Below are 21,197 nucleotides of genomic sequence, written 5' to 3'. Positions count from 1 at the left end.
ATTTAAAAAGATGTGTTAATAGACTTTTTTAGAGCAGTTTTGGGTTTACAGAAAAATTGCATGAAAGTTTTACACATACCCTCTCTATTTCTACATTCTGAGTTTCCTTAATTATTAACATCTTGCATTAACGCGATACACTGGTTACAACTCTTGAACCAATATTTATATTGGTTCATTATTATTAAAGGCCATAGTTTACATTAGCATTCAGTCTTTGTGTTCTATGGGTTTTGACAAATGCATAATGTCTTGTGTATATCCCATTCCAGCATCATACAGAATAGTCTCACCGTGAAAAAAATACCCTGTGCTCCAAATATTCATCCCTGTTCCTCTCCCCAGAATCCCTGGCAACCATTGATCTTTTTATTAATTCCACAATTTTGCATTTTCCAGAAAGCCATATAGTTGGTATCATATCATACTGTAGTCTTCTCAGATTGATTTCTTTTTTTTGAGATGGAGTCTTGCTCGGTAGCCCAGGCTGGAGTGCGGTGGTGCGATCTCAGCTCACTGTAACCTCTACCTCCCAGGTTCAACCCATTCTCCTGCCTCAGCCTCCTGAGCCTGGGACTACAGGCTCACACCACCATGCCCAGCTAATTTTTTTGCATTTTTAGTAGAGATGGGGTTTCACCATGTTGTCCAGGCTGGTTTCAAACTCCTGACCTCAAGTGATCTGCTGGCCTTGGCATCCCAAAGTGCTGGGATTACAGGTGTGAGCCACTGCACCCCGCCAGACTGACTTCTTTTACTCAGCAATATGCATTAAAAGTTCCTCCATGTCTTTTCATGGCTGGAGAGTTCATTTTTTAAAATAATTGAATAATATAGCATTGTCTCCATGCACCATAGTTTGTTTATCCATTTTCACATACTGATAGACATCTTGGTTGCTTCCCAAGTTTTGGCAATTATAAATAAAGCTTCTAACAAAATCCATGTGCAGGTTTTTGTGTAGACATAAATTTCAACTCATTTGGGTAAATACCAAAGAACATGATTGCTGGATTGTATGCTTAGAATATGTTTGGTTTTGTGAAAAACCACCAAACTGTCTTCCAAAAATGGCTGTATCACTTTGTATTCCCACCAGCAATGAGTGAGAGTTCCCAATGCTCCACATCCTAGTCAGATCCCAGCCAGCATTTGATGTTGTCAGTGTTCTGGAATTTTGGCCATTCTCAGAAGTGTGTAGTAGTATCTCACTGTTGTTTTTATTTGTATTTCCCTGAAGACATAAGACGTGAATCATATTTTTATATGCTTACTTGACACCTGTATGTCCTTTTTGATGAGGTATCTGTTCATATTTTTTGCTCATATTTTAATTGGGTTCTTTGTTTACTTATTATTGAATTTTAAGAGTTCTTTGTATATTTTGGATACTGGTCCTTTATCAGATATGTGTTTTGCAAATATTTTCTCCTAGTGTGTGGCTTGTCTTTTCATTCTCTTGAGTGTCTTTCACAGAGCAGAAGTTTTTAGTTTAAACACAGTCCAAATTAACAAGTTTTTATCTCACAGATTATACTTTTAACGTTGTATCTAAAAAGTCATAATTATACCCAAGGCCACCTCGGTTTTCTCCTATGTTATCTTCTAGAAGTTTTACAGTTTTGCATTTTACATTTAGACCTATGGTCCATTTGGAATTAATTTCTGTGAAAGGTATAATGTCTGTATCTAGACTCATTTTTGTGCATATGGATGTCCAGTTGTTCCAGCATGAAATCTGAATTTTATGTGAAGACTCCTGATTTTAAAGGTTTGTTCAAGTCTTTTTTTGGTGGTAGTGGTACCGGAGGAATTACAGCTCCCTCCTCCCCTAATACACATGTCTGCAGAATGCATTTATCCATCCTGGATAATCATCTCTCTTACCTGGAATGCTCTTCATCCATCCACCTAAGTTTTTCCTAATGCCCACCTCACACTCCATCTACCCGACCTTTCCCACTACTTCAGCCTGGTGTGTGTGCTCACCAGATATTCAGTTGATAGTGGGTTGAACTCTGAACACACTATGACTTGTAAGTCCCCATTAGCACTGCCATATGCCACTGCCTTCCTTCCTTAGCTAGACTGTGAACTCTTGGGGAAGACAGGAACCCTCTTATTCCTGTTTACCCCAGGTAGCTTGGCATGCATGGGTCTGGGCATAAAATAGGTTCAGCCACAGCTGCTAACAATTTCAGACTAGCTGGACTTTGGTCCTGACTTACCAATTGTCCTTTGTTCTTCAGGAGAGATGGCTACTTCAGGAGTCAAGCTGAGGACCTGCCAAAGATTTAAACCCAGCAGCCTTGCCCTGGCACAGGTAGAACGATGGCCTCTCTAATTTTGGTGCCTGATTTAGCATTACATTCATGTAAATAAGAGGGCCCTGATGTCCTTGGAGAATTAGGGAAGATTAATAATACTGCAAAATGTGTTATCAGAGGTACCAATGTATTATGAGTAACAAACATGTTTCTTTTCACTATGATTTCTATCTGGTCATAATGATATCCCAGTCATTATGAAAAATAGTGAAATAAAAAGAACAGATAGCTTCCTGGTGACTGGTTCCCTACCTCATGCCTATTTAATAGTCAAGTTAATGGTAATCCTCCCAGCCCACCTTTGTTCTTTATTTTCATCTGCATCATTAAGTGTTCCCACTGGAGGATCTCTGGATACTTCCAACTCAACAACGATGGAGGGAACGAAAGGGTCCACACCTGACGCTGAGACCCAAGTGGTCTCAGGTGATTGTTACTGTGGCATATCTGTGTGCCGGCAGATTTCTCGGAATCAGATTGCTCAGGGAAAGTACTGTGGGTCCATTTGTTAGGACTGCCTAACAGCCATGCATGATCCACACCAGCAAATCCCAGGCAGAAAATATCAGGGAGACAGGAACCCAGGAAAATCACCTCACTGCCATGGGTTTGAGAAGTGGCTGTGAGCCTGCCTGCAGAGCTTATGGGGGACTTTGACATAGCTCTCACTCAGGGCCATGGCAGATGCTGGTATCAGGGCTGGTGCTGGTACTGCTTCTACCTCAGGAACAACCTTCCCTGACCTCAAGACTCAAAGGTATCAATCAGCGACTCACTCGGCTTGGAAGGACAGTGGTCTTGTTGGAGGCACACCCACACTTCTTTTTCTAATCCTCCTCCAGAGACAAACAATTAGAACCATTCCTGTTATCACCCTCCCTTCCCCAGGACAGCCCCCCCAGATCTGTACCAGGCAGGGAACAGTCCCTCTGGGTGGTGTGAAGTGGGCAGAGTGATTCCTAGGATGTTATGAAAATAAATCGTATCTAGACACCTAAAAAATAAAAAATCCCAAGCCTTCTCCTCAGGACCTGTTTAAAAGACACACCCCCCTTTTCCACTTAGCTGCTTAAGCAACCTCTTTGTACACACTGTACTCAGCAGTGACTCAGGGGCCCACAGCTACCAGCCACTGAAAAAAAATTACAGACCACTAGTTGGTAGTGGCTGGCTAAAATCAGGGGATGTTAAGCAACTTGGGCTAGAAATTCAACCTTGCTCATACAGAGCAAGAAATAACTTCAGCAACTGCTAGGTACAGAAAATTAAACCAACTGAAGAAAAAAACAAGTAAAGAAAATAGAATCTCCCTAAAGTCTAGGAAAGCAGGTATAGGAGAACCTGAGAAGGTCAAACCTCAAGGCAGGGAGGCTCCCTAGGCAAGCCCAGCCATGGAGAACCAGAAGAGACTCACTGCCCATAAGCCAAACAAATTCAATTATTTTGAGGTCCTGAGGCGCTGGTCCACTTCTTGGTGAAGGAACATGTGATTTACCACTCAACGGGCAAATAATTAAACTTCCTGAACATCAGTATGATTTAAAGCTGTCAACAAGAAAAAAGATCTGATATTCTCAGTTTAAGATTTCATCCTACAGTATAGTAACATTTTTATTATGTACCTCTTAAATCCATTTTGGAGTCATCTCTCCTCCCAAGCATTTAATAGCCCTTAGTGTCTTCTAAGGCAAAAATTGTCAGACTCATTTTGCGGATTTGTAAATATCTCAAAGCAATTGAATGGCAGGGTGCTGTCATGAAACTATGGCATGCGGAGGAGCAGGAAAAGGTTACCGACATCCTAGCATCTCACCGCCATGCTAGTGTCTCCCCACGCAAAACAACTGCCCTGAAGACAGTCTGTGGCTGAACCTCAATCTATTTTCACTTAGAGAAAGGGAAAATCATCTCTGTTTTTCCTGAGTCTTACATAACTGTAGCCTGAGAGTCCAACTGTTCTGGTCATGGCCTCACATTCTTTCTGCAAGGGCGCTAGTTGACAAGATTTATGGGGTGGTCTAAGGAAGCATGTGAAGCAATGTGGGTTGAAACCATGAGGGAGAACTTTCTGATCCTAGCAGAGTAGATCTAGTTTCTGTGGAGGGCTAGACAACCAGCCCCCAAACTAATTGTCCTGATTATGGGTGCTCAATGCTGAAAAATAAAGCAAAAAGGGTTCTTCTCTTTCATAGTCTCTGTCAAGAAGTCATAGTCATGCTAAGGTTTGAGGATGTGAAGAAACAAAGGGCTCCTGGGGGCTCTTCCTTATGGAAGTGGACACGGAGGTGGCACTAAACATTTCCAACATAGTCAGTGGGGAGGGAAACCGAGACAACATAGATGAGTGAAACAAACTCGGCCACAGAGCTGCTACAATCCCTGGATGTTTGTAAAACTTACAGAAATTGCTTTTCATGCCCAGCAGCCAGCACAGGCAATAGCTATCACCAAAGCCATCTCAGCAGGACGGTAAATCAAAAATCACCAAGGCTAAGAAGCAGTATGTTAAGAATAACGACTCCCTCTGAGATGATGATGCTTTAAAAACCCACAACAAGCCAGCTGAGCTCCCAGTTTAGGGAGGAGGTTTAAATAATGTTCAGGGGACAATGGTCCAAAGTCAGATGGAGCCAGATAGCAAATTCTAGGTGGAATGGCTGACCAAAGCCCTTGTGGGGTAGGCAGCTGGACATCATACTTACAGTGAGTTGGGCCGGGTGGGTTTGACCACAGCCAGGTCTGGGTCACTGGAGTTCATGTTGGGCTGTAAGCTGCTGCTGGAATTAAGGATGCTGTTTGGATTTGATGAGACAGATTCCAAACTGGAGTTGATGATGCTGTTCCTTTGTTCCTCTGGGGGAAGAAAGCCACAAGTTCCATATTAATATTATTGCATAGGGACAGTCTATTGCTACGTGCACAAAAATGTATAAAGAATAAGACTGGATCAAGATCTCTGATCCCAGGGAAGCTTAAGAAACAACATAGAAAAGGTTAAGAATTAAAAGTGGGAAAGGAAGAGTCAAGGGGGAACAGGTGACTCGAAATTTTAAAGCAAACCCCCTTCCTCATCGTAACAGGATATATCTCCCCTTTAATATAAGCCAGGATTTTTTCTAAGAGTGGCCCTACCATGGCACCATAAATTGCATCTTCTTTTGACTGGCAGATTGCCAGAGTAGAGAAACACCTTCAAAGACCCCTCACATTCACCCAGATCGCCTTGGCTTCTGTGACACTCACCTTTTATTCTAAAACTCCTGCCTCTAATATTGCTCTAATTGATCAGGCCATGTCCCACCTCCAATTCCATAGCCCCTCACCAGAGAAGATCTACTATTTAGCCACCAATGTCCTTACGACTCCACCAGTCTAAATTCCTGACCCTTTCTCAGACACATCTTTCTGAATTGCCTCTAGCTCCATGTACTTGGTGTTTAACTTCAACTGAATTCTTTGATAAATCGCTCTGTAATGGGCTGCAGAATGGTTTGCCTATAAACAACAACAAAACACTTGAGTCCATAGTCCCAGCAGTCATATTCATGCTTGGAGAATATTGCCAAGCCAAGAGACAGAAAACCTGAGTTCTCTTCAAGCCCTGACTGGCTATGTGGCCTCAGGCAATTTCTACTTGATCTTGGATTCCTGGTTAACAATCTATAAAATGGAGAGAAGAAGAACTGCCTTTCACAGCTTGTGGAACTGTCATGAGGATCAAGTGGGATCATGGGCAGGAATGTATCTTGTAAACTTCAGAATACTGCTCAAAGAACAGAACTTTATGTTCTTCCCATCTTTAAAAACTTGGAATCATAAATGGAAAACACAATTTTTGGAGATAATTTAGCTAAATGGTACCAGCATCCACCATTGCTATAGCAAAATATTATAGATGTGGAATGTGATTCTTGTCCCCTATTTATTACAGATATACCATATTAAAATCAACGGATATTTCTGAAAATTAATTCACTTAAACATCATATCTAGGCTAATTCTGGACCTTTTTGCAGTGAGTCAGGGGTATGTTACAATATATACCTCAGAGGACAGTCTAGAGTCAATGGTATGATAATTTAAAGGCCAACATTTGAACTCAGGTCTCTTTAGGCAATTAAGAGGGTGATGTGTCATATACTTTTCCCTTTGCACGAGTCATGTCTGTAAAAATAAAGTATGCTTATGAAGTGATTTTAGAGTAAGCCTCACGTTAAATACATACACACTCACCCCGATACCCCTGATATCTTAGCAAATCCTTAATGCCCTGGATAAAGCCCCACAGGAGAGAGAAAAACCCTATGAGGCTATCTCCTGACTACTGCACTCAAAGTAGATTTGGAAAAAGTAGATTGAATTGATGCCTGAGATTTAGAACTGTTCATAATTTAAGAGCTTCGTTTTTGAACAGAAACGACTACAAAGAGAAACCAAAAGAGTTACACTGAGCCAAGATGTAGGAGGACTAACAGGGCCTGTAAATGGGAACTTCCTACCAGAAAGAAAAACAACGCTAAGATTACATAACAAGGGGATCATTGAGAGATTGGATGTGCCATTTATCAGTATGAATCAGTATCAGTAAAATTTTCCTTTTCACAAAACACGCATACAAAGATGCCCGAAAGACCATGAGGAGCTGGAGACTACCATATAAAGAGAGAGTGAGGACAGTTCCCTGGGCTTCAGTTGGAGACATTTACTGCTTCACAGGACAGGAAGAGAAACAGTTTTATTAACTTTAGTTTAAGGAGCTTAAAGGACCAAGTTTGCATGACATAATTCTCAGAATTCTTAGGGAACAGAAGAGCATAACTATCGCTCACATTTCTCCTGTGATTATATTTACTTTTCCAGGAGAGGATTATCATTCTACAAACTAAAAACAATATCTTGCTAAAAGTATATTCATCTTTCTAAAATGTTACCAGGAGATTATTTTTCCCCCTTACTATCCATTAGTAAAGGAGGGTATAAAAATGTATCATAAGGCTTCATAGTTTTACAGCCAAGAGGGCCAAATATGCATCTTGAGAGGCCGACTCTTTATTGGTATCCCTTGCTGGGCCATACGACAAGAAAACCCAGAAACCTGGCACTCCCTGACTATAAAACGACTATAATTTTGTAGAAGAAAGGTCTCATCATCTGTAGACAATACATAAAGAGACTGAGAACATCTAGGTAGAAGATCTAAGCCAAAAGGCTGACAATCTTTACTGAGGGTGAGTAGGCAGGTGAGGATTATTCCAGGGAAAGAGTGGAGAATAAGACCAATAGCCAATCAAATGTTTTACTGGTTATAGCAAACTATACCAAGACAAACTTTAAAGCATTTGGAGTCAATTAGGAAATAAGGAGAAAATGAGCCAAGCATGGTGGTTCATGCCTGTAACCCCATCGCCTTCAGAGGCCAAGGTGGGAGGATCACTTGAGGCGAAGAGTTTGAGATCAACCTGGTAAACACAGCGAGACCCCCATCTCTACAAAAAGTGTTAAAAATTAGCCAGGCCTGGTGGTACACACCTGTGGTCCCATGTACTCGGGAGGCTGAGGCAAGTGAACTGCTTCAGCCTGGGAGTTCAAGGCTGTGGTGAGGTATGATGGTGCCAAAGCACTCCAGCCTAGGTGACAGAGCAAGACTCTGCCTCCTTTAAAAAATAATAATAATAATAAAGAAAAAATGATCCAGTAATGTCACTCAAAACAGGAGAGTTTTTCATCAGCTAGGCAAACGAGTACTGCTCCTGACAGAAGCACACAAGAACAGGCAACCTAGAAGACACTTTAAAAAATAAAAATTAAAATTAAGCAAATCCTTCAAATAACATAGCTAGACTTCCCTGAGTCACTGATGATTCAATCCAGCTCTGGTATCCTCATAGAAGGTATAAGAAGGACTGATGGCAATTATGTTGCTGAAGGAAAAAGATTATAGGCTAGTGGGCTTCAAAAGAAAAACAGCTAGTTATGAGTCAAGTCAACAAGATCATAGAGGACCATGTCAAAAAGGAAAGAATGCCCACAACTCAGGAGTATGCCTCAACTGGTTGAAGTCAGTGAGAATGCTTGCCCACCTCAAACATGTTTGTCAACAAGAATCTGTCTTCGTATCAATCACAGAAAACAAGACCCCAGCAACAAAAAAATGATAAAATAAATCCCCAAATAATGGTAAGCATGCATTGGCAGTGCTTTCACAAACATATGTTCTATAAGGAGTGACAAACTGGATGTGAACTTGGTCCTTAAGGATGCAAACTACCCGAGGGCAGGGACATGCTGTCTGGCCATACAGCATCCATCAACGTGGCAGGTGAGGTCACCATTAGCAATCCATTCCTGGTGCCTAGCCCACGGGTCACTGACACTAAGGCTCCGTGAATGGTTATAAGATAAATATTAAATATAAGGGAATAATACACAGTCAAAAATTTATGCTGCTGGAACAGAAAGAGGTAGTTTTGTGTGACTGAATTTTTCAGGTGCTTTAGACAGGGACCATAAACGTCCTTGAAACCAAAGTACTGATGACAGTGGGCAGAGTTTTTGTTTTTTGTACAAATCAGGAATGGAAAAACATGAGTATGCAACCAAATCACTGCAACTAAAAAAGGAAAGCCGCAGAATAATTTTGGTGATATTGTACTTGTTCTGGGGGTTGCCATGGAAATCTGAGAGCTAAGCAACTTCACTTTCCATATTTACCAAGCGACTCCGACCCACTCTAATGGCAACCCCATCACACAGGGGAGGCAGGAGCTCTGTTTATCACAGAACCCAGAGGCGAGGCCAGGAAAGCACTCACAGAGCCAAGCCAAATTCACACGTCTTGGCAGGCCCGAACAGGTCTGGCTCACTGAATACACAGAGCTGGAGGGTAAATACGAAACATTTGCGGGAGGTTTCCCACCATGCATGGGACTCTGTCAGAATACAGGCTAATATCCCAACTTTCCATGGTGCCTAAGAGTAGAGGGCAAAAATAAGAGGCTAGAGGACTGTTCTTTAACAGCATCTCAGGATGCCTCATAGAGCCAAAAGGAGGGAACAGACTCTCCACATGATCAAACAAGGAGAAAAGGGAGTTACCAGACAGAGCGAAGTTTTACCAAGACAAGGAGATTTATATTTAAAAAAATAGGAAGGCAAACACAAAATACCCAGAGGCTTTCCTGTGCTGTGGTCAGGAGAGAGGTGTACTTTCTCCTACTTGTTAAAGTTTTGCAATGAAGTCTGTAATGTATCATCTTGACAAGATGGGATGATAATAGCACGGCAGCTTAATGAATTTTGCAATAAAAAGTGATGAGTGCACAGCAATTTCTGAGTTTACCATCTCTGGGAAATACCCAAGTACATGGGAAGCTTGGAATCAGACTTTCTGAAGCAATTTTTACCCCCTGTAGCTCTTGTTCCTGATAATAGTGACATGCCAAGCCACACTAAAATCCGAGGTGGTCTCATTTCAGGCTGACCCAGCAGCCTCAGTCCCTATGATAAAAATAAACTTAAAAAGCAGTCTGCATAATATGTTTGGGTATATAAAAACAGCTTGGGCAATGCTTTTTTTAAAAAAAAAATCTTAAAAAGGAGTTTGGGTGATGATAGACTCTATACATTGTGTTGAAAAGTAGGCCGGGCGCGGTGGCTTATGCCTGTAATCCCACCACTTTGGGAGGCCAAGGCAGGTGGATCACAAGGTCAGGAGTTCGAGACCAGCCTGGCCAGTATGGTGAAACCCCATCTCTACTAAAAGTACAAAGTTTAGCTGGGCGTGGTGGCAGGCGCCTGTGGTTCCAGCTACTCAGGAGGCTGAGGCAGGAGAATCACTTGAACCCGGGAGGTGAAGGTTGCGGTGAGCCAAGATCATGCCATTGCACTCCACAGCCTGGGTGACAGAGCAAGACTCTGCCTCAAAAAAAAAAAAAAAAAAAAAAAAGGGAAAAGTAGAGTCAATCTGTTGTTTTGTTCATAGTACATGAAAGATGATATTAAAACCTTTGACAGATTATCTTCAGCAAAACGACTTCTGATTTTGGTTCTGTGTGGACAGACTGACTCCCTACGGCACCTGTAATAACCCTTTTCTTTGCAAAGGGAAAAAATGCCAATAAAACTGAATTTCATGAGAGAAAGGGGAAGTCACTGTGGCTGGCCTGGGATTGCACTGATCCACAGCAAAGAGACATGGAGGAACAATGAGGAGGACTGGCCCTAAAACACCATTTCAGAAACTGCAAGGGAGGAATGGGCCTCTGATGAATGTTGAATAGGGGGTTGAATGATCAGAGTTTAAATGGACACTCTATTACTCACAAGACAGCCCTCTTTTCTATGTGAGAACTTGCTTTTAGGAAAAGTTGGTTTCCCGTTAACTTACAGTTCACTGGGATCTGAAGGAGTCCACGTACAGACGGCTTATATTCTTGCTCATTAGAAAGAAGGAAACTACACATTTACTTACTTTTATACCATGACTCACAGCAAAATGGGTTTGAGATAGTACATGAAAGGTACAATTAGGGAGTTTTGTTTTTAATAACTTAAAACCAAGTGAATATATAAGAAATATGCATTTCTCTCCAATTCAGAAAGTATAGAAAAGCATTTGCATCTGCACACAAATATCCCATATGGGCCACCCTCCAGCTGTATTCATTTTGGTGTGTAAATGTCCAATCGATCTGCTACACAGAGGAATATATACATATACACACACACAGACATGTACTTTTTTAACGAAGCAGACTCACATCATACTTAATGGTATCTGCTTTGTTCACTTGGTGATAGTGCCAAAAGTATGCACCTAGAATGTGCTTGTTTTCATTTAATGGGTCTAGCTGGAACTTTTTTCCTGCCACCAGCTTTCCACAGCATCATTTTTTAATGGCCACATTATCAACGTGGTTTTCAGTCACGTGTAGTAATTACACATAATTAACCCAAGAAACACATTACACACCTTCTGCAGCCCATGTGACAATAGGAATCCATGTGAATACACGTGTCATCTGCCAAAGCAAACAGGTGTGCCCAGGGCACCCGGGATCTGCAAAGGCAACCTGAGAAAGGGCACATGCTACAGCTTTGACTGCTCAGAGAAAGGCATTACGTAAGCCTTTGAATAGTATAATTCCCAGTCATTTTTCAACAAGGAAGACACACATGAGAAATATATAAGCTGAATTCTCAACCTCTCACTGGGCCTGTCTGGGAGAGGGTCCAGGATGAATTAACGGAACTAAAAAAATTATTCAGAGCTATAATCTCAGCAGCTAGTTAACATGATCCATGTAAAACAAGGCCCAAGAATTCACTCCTTCCCCCACCCCCACCCCCACCGACACTGTACAATGTGTCCTAGGCTGCTGATGTTTTTGCACTCAAGCATCAAACAGGCTGTCTCAGGGGCCGGGGGACTCTGCATTTCCCTCACATATGGGCCTCTCTTTTGGAATCTGCAGGCTCCAAAGGGAAGGATATTTCCTTAGTCAGTTGTAAGATAAAACTATAGCCTGATGATAATCATCATAATTGTAGCTAACATTTATTAGGTGCTTACTACGGTCTAGGCCCAGTGTCAAGTACTTTATATATACTGGCTCACTTAATCATGGCAATTACCCTCCAAGGAAGCTATTATTAGTGATAGATTTTACAGATGAGAAAATGGAGGCTCAGAAAAGGAAAGTAATGTACTCCAGGTCTCAGAGTGGTAGGTGATAGAGATGACATTAAAACATCTCAGTCTGACTGCAGAGTCTCCACTTTCAACCACCATGCCAGGGTGCTACAAACTCCAACAGTGATTCAAAGAGATGTTCTGCTAATGACAGAAGACAAGCCACCCTGACTGTCCCCACCTTCCCAAGCCAGTACTTCTCTAAATTGAGTTAGCATCGGCATCACTAGGGTGCTTTAAAAATATAGATGCTTGAGCCCCAGCCAAGACCTCCTGACTCAGAATATCCTGGGTAGGAGATCAAGCATCTGTATTTTTAACAAGCTCCCTACAAGATTCAAATGCACACTCAAGTCTATGAACCACTGTTCCAAGAAACGCATTTCAACATCTTGGTATAAATGCTAAAAATTTGAGACAGAATAAATCCTAAGTGTCACTTTGCAACCTCTTGGAAGAAATCTATAAGGTACAAGACATTGTTGCTGGCTCCCTTCAATCCTTCTGGCTCCCCCTTCTACAGTCGTCCAGAAAAAGCACAGCGCGTGTGTCAGTACCTTTCACCTAGATGTACCAGTACAGTCTCTGCTGGATGGTGTATCTGTGTGGAAACTTGGAGATTAAACAGTAATCTCCTTTGCTGCCATTCATCTGGCAGCACAGTTGAAAAACCTCGTTCCATCTGTTCGAAGGTGATCGCAAATGAGCGTGAGTGGCTTGGCTGAGCATATTAAAGCTACCATTCAACACGTATCGCTCTCTGTGTAGTTGGTGCTAGATTTGGAGGGGAGACTGTCATGTGGCTGCAGCCTGACAGGACGCACATTTAGGAACCCATTCAATATGGTTCAGCTGCCCCCATGTAGCCCTGGAAGCTGGAACAGATGGTTTTCATTGCTTCTGTAACTCAGGCTAGCAAGGTTTTCACTTCTGTAGCTCAAGAACTGACAAAAGCACCCTTTTGGAGATAACAAAGTATAGGGAAGGAAGACTACCTGGGTACAAATCCCTTCTCTGCCATTTGCTAACAGTGTAACTGCTTAACCTCTTGACCTCAGTTTACTTGTCCGTAAAATGTGGATATAAGAACCTACCTCACAGGATTATCATCAATTGTGGGGATGACATAAGATAATGAGGTTAATAGGCACATAAGTAGAGCTATAATTATTTTTATTTTTATTGTTATTATTAGATGAGGTTCAAATTTAGTTTGGCCTGAAAGTTCTTTACCAAATGTATCCATTTGTACTTCCACCCCAGCCCCTCAGCATTTTATGGGCAGATGCCCAGCTTAATGAAACTTTGAACTCCAGGTTCTTAAGTGGAACTGGAAACATTTTCCCTTGGAGATAAGGATGAGTTTGCAGACTAGGTCACAATAGCTAACCCTAATAGAACGCATCTCCTGGGGAACCATCCCACAATTTGAAAGCAAAATAACGACTGGTTAACAGTGTCACTTTGAGGTAGAGTAACAGGGTTCAAATCTACGTTGTTGCTGTGTAACCCTGAATGTACACTATTTAATGTAGATTTTATTTCCTTTCGACTGTAAAATCGGGACAGTACCTGTGTCATATAATTTTAAAGATTAATTGGGATGTTGTGGTGCACAATGTCCAACACAAGAAACCACCTGGTAAGTTATATAGTCACAGATATTAAACACAGACAAGCAAAAAATCAATTTCTAGGGAAAATGTCTTCCAGGTTCAATTTGGCTAAATCACCTTTTTACAGTTCTCTCTGCAGTTCTACAGACAAGAGCTGCCCACTGCTACTCACAGAGAGATTCTCCCATCACAGATCACTCCTATCTACTGGACCAGAATGGGACCTTCATATCATTTTGTATCTTTCTCAAAACTCCTCCTTTCAGAAAACCTTCCTTGACTGTCTACAGATAACTTTGATATCTAACTCCTTCCTCACTAAAATATTCAGTGGTTTCCTGATGGTTTGTATTTGTTGCTATGATGCTTTCCAAATCCTGCATTTCCCCATCATTCCCTTTCCTCTTGTCCACAAAGTTTTCATCTCAGAGGCTGCTCCCATTTCACTCCTAGCCCCATTTCCATCACACATTGCCTATGATATGAGGAGCCACTTGCTGTCTTATAACTGACCTAAGTCCCTGCCCAGCTCACAGAGCATGAGAAACCATCAAGCTCCTCATTCTGAGAATAGACCACAGCTTTACGTTTAGGAAAAGGAAAACAAAACAAAACACAAAATCACCTAGAGAAGACTATACTAATACCCATAGATTAAAGAGAGAGAGTCACAGGCAGGGACCTGGGCACACAACTGGTCTACTCACACTGAAGGAAAAACCCCTTCGGAAAAATAAGACACACATCTATGAGCATATTCTAATAACCCAGACCATGAGCCTGAAGTGCAGGTGCAAAGGCAGATGCCTAAGCCTGAGGAGCTTCTTCTCCGGGAAGGAAGAGGCAAATGACAATCCAAGGCCAAGATTCACCTCTAAGAGCAAACAATGGGCTCCAACTTTTGCACAGAGTAAGGACACTGCAGAGAGGCTGGGAGAAAAATGTATGCTGCCAACAACACCTGGAGTCTCTTGGAGGGAAATACCTAAGTGAGCTACTCTGGAAGCCTCAGCCCCATTAAGCATTTCAACTGGGGACTGGAGAGAGGACTGACAAATGGAATGCCAAATAAACATTAACTTGCAAGTGCATCAATGAAGAGAAAAAGGAGAATGACTGGACTCACAAGGGATCAGGTGGACAGACTTATCAAAAGAAATGAGGTTCTGAAAACGATCGCAGGGCAAGTGTGAAGGTAGAGGAGAGGTATGCGGGAGTGCGCATGTGCACGTGCCTATGGGTGCATGTGTGCCCTCACAGCACATCCCTCCAACCAGGCATCTGCTCTGTGGCAAGAACCTGATGAAAGGTAAGGTCACATCAAACCAGGACAGGTGTCACTATGAACTGAAAGGGCACAGCAGGAAACTGACATGAACAGCAAGTGTTCACAGCCCACTGACAATATCTGAACCCAATTCTAGTTGAGTGGACAAAAGGAACTTGAGTTTGTATACTTAAATTAAGAGGAAGGATGGAAGTCAGTCAAAATTAAAAGCCAGTTTGTGGATTCCAAACAGTGGTATGCATTCCACAGTGGTACGCATTCCACAAGTGGTACACAAAATAATTCTAAGGTGGGATATGGATGACCACTTTCCATCTTAATGCTTACATATTTATTTTAACATATATTAGAGAATAATGCAGTGAGACCATTGAAGTCATGTTCTTAGAGATCTTATGTATCAGGATGAAGCCAGGGAAAGAAGTGAGTTGCTTTAAGGTTAACTTAAAGAAGTATATTAAATAAGTCACAGTGCATGTGCTATGTGGCTGTGGCACAAATGGTGAATGAGCGGTTATATACATGACTGGCATTTGGGAAGCACTGAGCTAGGTGTATCAGGAGGCCTCAAACTGAAATCACTGTTATATGGAAATACATACTTTTTTTCACAAATTATTATATTTGCATAATCATTACCTGTACTTTAATGCCAAAGAGTAAATTCAGCAAAGCGCTAGGATAAAGTTTTCTGTCTTTGTCCATAGACCAGACAAAGAGAAAGGTGAAGTGTGTGAAAACTTCACAGTGCATTATCACCTGCTCACCCGACAGTGATGGGTGGCTGGATTACAACCTGGGAGGGGGCAGGTCCCAGCAGAACCTTCCAGCTCCTAGCTCAGTCTTCCCCAGTCAGCTCTCCCACCGCCCCCCCCACAGGGTGCCTTCCATGCCGGTTTGGATAGTATGCTAGCTTCGCAGAAAAAAAGGGGTCTCTAAAACAAACCAATATTTACACACAGACACACATATAAATTGCAATTAAAGAACACACAGACTTGCAGTTAAAATGTTTATTCTCTGAGAAAGGAGGGAAAGTTAGGCTCCCTACAAATATCTGAGCGTACCTGTATGCTCCGGTCATGTTTCCAGGGAGCACTTCCTAACATTAAGAGAAAGGCCCTATTGTTCACTGTCTTCCCCTTTTGCATCCCCTGTCTACCATCTGCAGACATGGACAGAGCAGCTTGCTCTGCAGCTGAGACAGACCTCCTTTCACACATCCGTAACTTTCATCCTCTGCCTTGCGTGATAAAATTAATCTTGGACAAAGATCTAGTTGATTTTCTCCTGATCTCCATCTTCATTCTTATGAGCTCCCAGAGAATTCTTTAAAGCCTATTCCAAAGCTGCTTCTGCTTCAGTCTAACCACATACCCAGCACTATTTTAAGCTTAGGGAATTTACCAATACTGTCTAGCCTCTCCTAATCTACACCGTACACTGATCAGTACAAAACATTAGGTGACCGTGGCTGTCCTGGAAACCTGAGAAGCACATTACCCCATAGCCTGATGCCTCATTCATTCAGCAGGTGTGTGAGGCCAGTTCTGTTCCAAGTGTTCCCTGGTACACTAGCAGGGGCCCAGGCCACGTGCAGACCACAGTGAGAATGACCCCAGCCAGATATTTAAAAGGAACACAGGCTACTGTTAGAAGGAAAGCCAATCCCAGGACAGGGTCAAAGTCCTGAAACCTTGTATATCTGTTGACCTAGAAATTATTCTAAGAATTTATCTAAAGAAATGTTCATGAAAAAAGAGCAGATTTAGTTACAAGGATGTTAATAGTAGCTTTACTTATAAAAGCAAAATATTTGAAACAACCCGAATGATGCTAAATATACCAAGGTACAGCCACATGATGAGATTCAATGACATCTTTAAGTGCAGTAAGGGTTTTGGGATGGGGAAGGTTTGCTTTTAGGAGTTATGGTAAGGAAGGCCATTACTTTAGAAATACAAGGGGATTAAATAAGCATCTTTTTGATGATGAAAAGAAAGATACCAATCCAGATATGAAGCCTCTCCTCTTCAAGGCAAAGTAGCTCACTGTCCTGCCTCTGTCCCTTTACTGTACCTCACAGAAACGAGTAATAATGATGATGATGGCAATACCAGCGCCATCACCACCCAGCATTTACTGAGCACTGACTCTGATCCTGGCAACATTTGAAGGGCCTTAATCCTCAGAACGACCCCATGAAATAGAAAGCATCAACCCTATTTTGCAGAAGAGGAGAATGGGGCCCTGAGATATTAGGTAACTTCCCAAGCCACTCATCGCTGATGAGCAGCAGAGGCAGAATCACACCCAGATGACCTGGGGCCAGAGAGTGTTTAACCACTGTGTTTTGCTGCCTCTCTCAATGTACGTATCTCTAAGGAAGCAGCTGTGATGCTGATTTACATTTGTAGTCACTTGTCTACTTTCCTTACTCAGTTTTGAACTCCTTAAAGCCAAGTCCCATGTTTATATTCCCAGTCCCTGGTAGGTGTCGTGTAAACGTCAGCTGCATGAATGAACCAGCCTTGGTTATCTGTGTGTGATTAAACAGTAACCAATAATGGTAGTAGCTGCTCTCAGTAATTGGCCCTTGCCATGTCCCAGGCCTTATGCCAGATGCTGAAATGCATAATTTCATTTAATTCGCATAACTTCCTATGAGTGGGTCCTATTATCCCTATTTTACAGATGAGCAAACGGAGGCTCTCTTAGAGCAAAGGCTGAAACAATACTGTGTATTTTAGGGGTCAGTACCTGATCATTGCAAAGAACTCAGAAATCCTGAGATGAAAAACAGATGTGATATAATTGTGGTGATAACACGCTGGTATTTGGAACAAGTAAGGTATTGTTCCCTAATTAATTCACTAATGAATTTCAAATATTTTTAGGTGTCGACTCCATGCCAGGCACCATGAGAGGTGGAGTAAAACATCAAGCCGTACAAGGTCCCACCCTCACAGAGTCATGTGACATTCTAGTAGGGCATGTGACTCACACTAATGGGTATTTCATTACAACTGAGAAAAGGAAAGGACACTGGCTCTATGGGAATTGCTAACAAAAGGGGAGCTTAAGAAGCAGTGCCTGAGCTCAGCTCTTATTGTGTAGGAGCAGGAGGAAAAGAGACTCAGCTGTTTGTCCACAGGCAATCTGGAAAGAGAATCCTCAATGGCAGCCCTTCTCTTTCATTCTCAATAATATTGCTTCCTGTCCTATCAGGGTTACTCAGCAAAGGCACTTGGGAGGGCACAATGATACAGTCTTCAAGGACACAAAAAGCCAGTAGCACACAGAGAAAAGCTGGAAGTGTCCACCCTGAGCCGTGCAGGTAGCATGGGATGTCCCTGCATGCCACGCTGACCCTACGCAGCAAAGACTCACGTTTCTCTGTTGACTGAATGGTGTGGAAGAGCGTCAGGGGCCTCTCACTGCAGGACGGGGGCTTGGAGTCACTGCTCTTCTTCTGAGACAAGTGCAGCTGGGCATTGGTGAGAGGCATATCGGGCACGGTGTTAAATATCTGCGAACAAAGTTTCACAACAAGGTTACTCACATCTGTGAACTGGGAAGAAAACAGGCCTGAAGCAGTACAATGGAAAGCTTGGCAGTGTCTTGGAATTAGCAAGAAAAGATCCGAGAAGACCACTGGCAGTTGTTCAAGACTTCATTTTAAACTTTTCTAGGAAATGGCATTAAACATTCTCGTTTGGAAGCTTATCCCAGAGTCTGATAACCACCCACTTCCATTTCTAACCTCTTCTGCCACAATTTCCACTGAGCGTCTTTTCATTGTTCTCTCCAGGGAAAAAGAAAGCAGCTGTGCTCAATAGAAGCCACTGTCTGTTAACAGCACTTGAAGTTTTTTGACTACCTTTGTCCAGAACCAATGAATCAAAAATTCCTTTATTTTTCTTCATTGGTTCTAAGTTCTTAACAATTACTTCATAACTTTCTTAAACTGTGAAACATGTATTTAAATAACATTTCATAAAGGGTCCCAGGGCAGGGCACCATTTCCCAATCCTCATCAATTGTCCTCAGCTGCAGCATCCTTTTCTAGTTCAGCAGCTCCGTGTTATCTGTGATGCTGAGGTTTTCCTCGTTTATCTTGATAAAAGTAACACATACACACACCCACACACGTACTATGGACAATTTGAAAAATGCAGAAAAGTCTCAAGAAGAAAACAAAAAATTATCTCGATTCTACCACCTAGAGATAACCACTGTTAGCATTTAGGTTTTATTTATTTATAAGCTTTTTTTTTTTTTTTTGGAGGAGGGGCTTTTATTCTTCTAAAAGTTCATGCTAAAAAATGAGAAGAAAATGATAGACAGAAATGACAACTCTCATCTTTATTTCTACAGATAAAAGTGTGACAGACTGTAATAATTATAACAGCTAATACTTATACGGTGCTTACCATGATTATAGTAGCCGCCACTTACTGCAGACTCCCTTAGGTACCAGTCATCATACTGTGTACTTTTTATGTAGCTCACTCAGTTCTCAGCAATCCTGAGCAACAGGTAATGTCCTCAGCATTTTATAATGAAGAACTAAGGCTCAGAGAGGTTCAGTAGCCACAATTGTAGATACAATTTCAGAAGATAACAGTTTTTTTCCCCCAGATTCCTTTTTAAATGGATACAATAATACTGATGCTCATTCATTCAATCAACACACATCTTTTAAGCATCTCTTTTATAGCAGGCACTATGGGTATAACAGTGAAGGAGGCAAACATGTTCTGTGGTTAGAGAGTCTGCCCTCCTGTAGCTATGGCTTACTGAGTCCTTGCCACACCAGGCACTAAGTTAAATGCTTTGTATGAATTACCCCAGTTAATGTTAACACATACTTTTCATCATTGAAATTATATTCTTTATTCTGTTTGTATCATATACATTTCATCTAACATTATACAGTATTTCCTCATTCATTAAAAAAATCTTCAGACATGATTCTTAATGGCTGCATAACGCCCCCACTATATATTGAAAAATCAAAATTTATGGATCCATTCATTACCATCTCCTATTCTTTGAAGTTGGTCTCCTCCCTCCTGAGTTTTCTCCTTCCTAACAGTCTCTGATGTGTCTAGGGCCACCTTTCACCCATGAGTGGCCCTAGACACATCAGTCTTTCTCATGGTCCTCTCTCCTTTTCTGTGTGCATTTAAAAACAGAACTCAAAAGCTGATATGTAGGAAACAAAATCATAAGAATTACAAGAATTTCAGCCCTAACAGCTGCTCTCCATGGGTTGGCGGGTCCTCGGGCTCCAATGATGCCAGCCAGCTGGTTAAATCAGTCTCACTCCTAAACACAGCTGTCTGAAAACACCAGTATCATATCTTCCCTAGAGGACTGAAAATTTTCAACAAGATAAACTGAATCACTACACGTAGCTGAGTTCAACTGGGGCAAGGGAATAAGAAGAGAAGGAAACAAAGTAAAAGCAAGAAAAAACTCCTAACTTCCCGAGCAGCTGGAACCCCAAAAAACAAGTTTACCAGTGCTGCAAACATCTCCAGTCTCTTACCGAGCCTCTATAACAGAAAGAAAAGCTCAAGGACTGCAACCTCTAAGAAGGTTTCCCCCTGCTCTTTATCTGGCCATCCCCAGGTGACAACCTCACTGTGTACCATTATCATCGACATTTAAAAATGGCTACTATGTATGAGTTTTGTACCTGCCAGGCACTGTGCTAGGCAGATGCATCCCATGATGCATCTCTAAGCTGGAGGCCAACAGCACAGCAAGTTGGATGACTATCTTACAGTGCCACACAGCTAAGCAGGAGAGTGACCAGGAGTGAAGTCCCAGGGCTGCAGCAGCCATTCATTCGGCTAATCTCCAGGCAATCTTCACTACAAAAGCTGGTGTCCCAAACATAAAAGGATGCGTTTCAACCTAACAGTGTCTTCTAGTACCTTTCTGCCTCTGGCCTCAGTTACAGCACCTTCAGCAATCCCTAGCTAACAGCATTTGAAAATGAACTCAGAGTTAGCGATAGGCCTGGTTCTCATTATTTTCCCTCTCATCCTGCTTTGCCCCTGGCCTCCAAAGTTTGTCTCTTTTTTTTCTAATGAGTTACTGAAAATGAGATCCTCACCCAATTACAATGGGAGCAAAAATAACATGGACTTCAATTTCAACTGTCAACAAAAAAGGGAGCTTTTACTATTTCCTGAGAACTGTAGTAAATGCTGGAGAAACAAAGAAGAGTAACTTGTGAGGAAGGATCATGGCTTTAGACAGAT

At 42.0% G+C, this 21,197-nt stretch overlaps 1 protein-coding gene across 11 annotated transcripts in view; it reads right to left on the bottom strand.

Moving 5' to 3' along the window:
- The window catches only part of ARHGAP26 (Rho GTPase activating protein 26), a 462,069-nt gene that overhangs the window by 79,739 nt on the left and 361,133 nt on the right, over positions 1–21,197 (bottom strand). For all 11 annotated transcript variants that reach the window (XM_009241146.4, XM_054556004.2, XM_054556006.2 and 8 more), the window contains exons 19-20: positions 18,313–18,451; positions 5,030–5,180 (exon numbers count right to left, since the gene is read on the bottom strand). In XM_009241146.4, coding sequence (XP_009239421.1) covers positions 5,030–5,180; positions 18,313–18,451 — 290 coding nt within the window. The remainder of the gene's footprint in view (positions 1–5,029; positions 5,181–18,312; positions 18,452–21,197) is intronic.

The sequence above is a fragment of the Pongo abelii genome, chromosome 4, assembly GCF_028885655.2.
Source record: "Pongo abelii isolate AG06213 chromosome 4, NHGRI_mPonAbe1-v2.0_pri, whole genome shotgun sequence".
NCBI classification, from domain to species: domain Eukaryota; kingdom Metazoa; phylum Chordata; class Mammalia; order Primates; family Hominidae; genus Pongo; species Pongo abelii.
The sequence above is the reverse complement of the archived record's forward strand: the minus strand, read 5'-3'. Positions and strand labels throughout refer to the sequence as shown.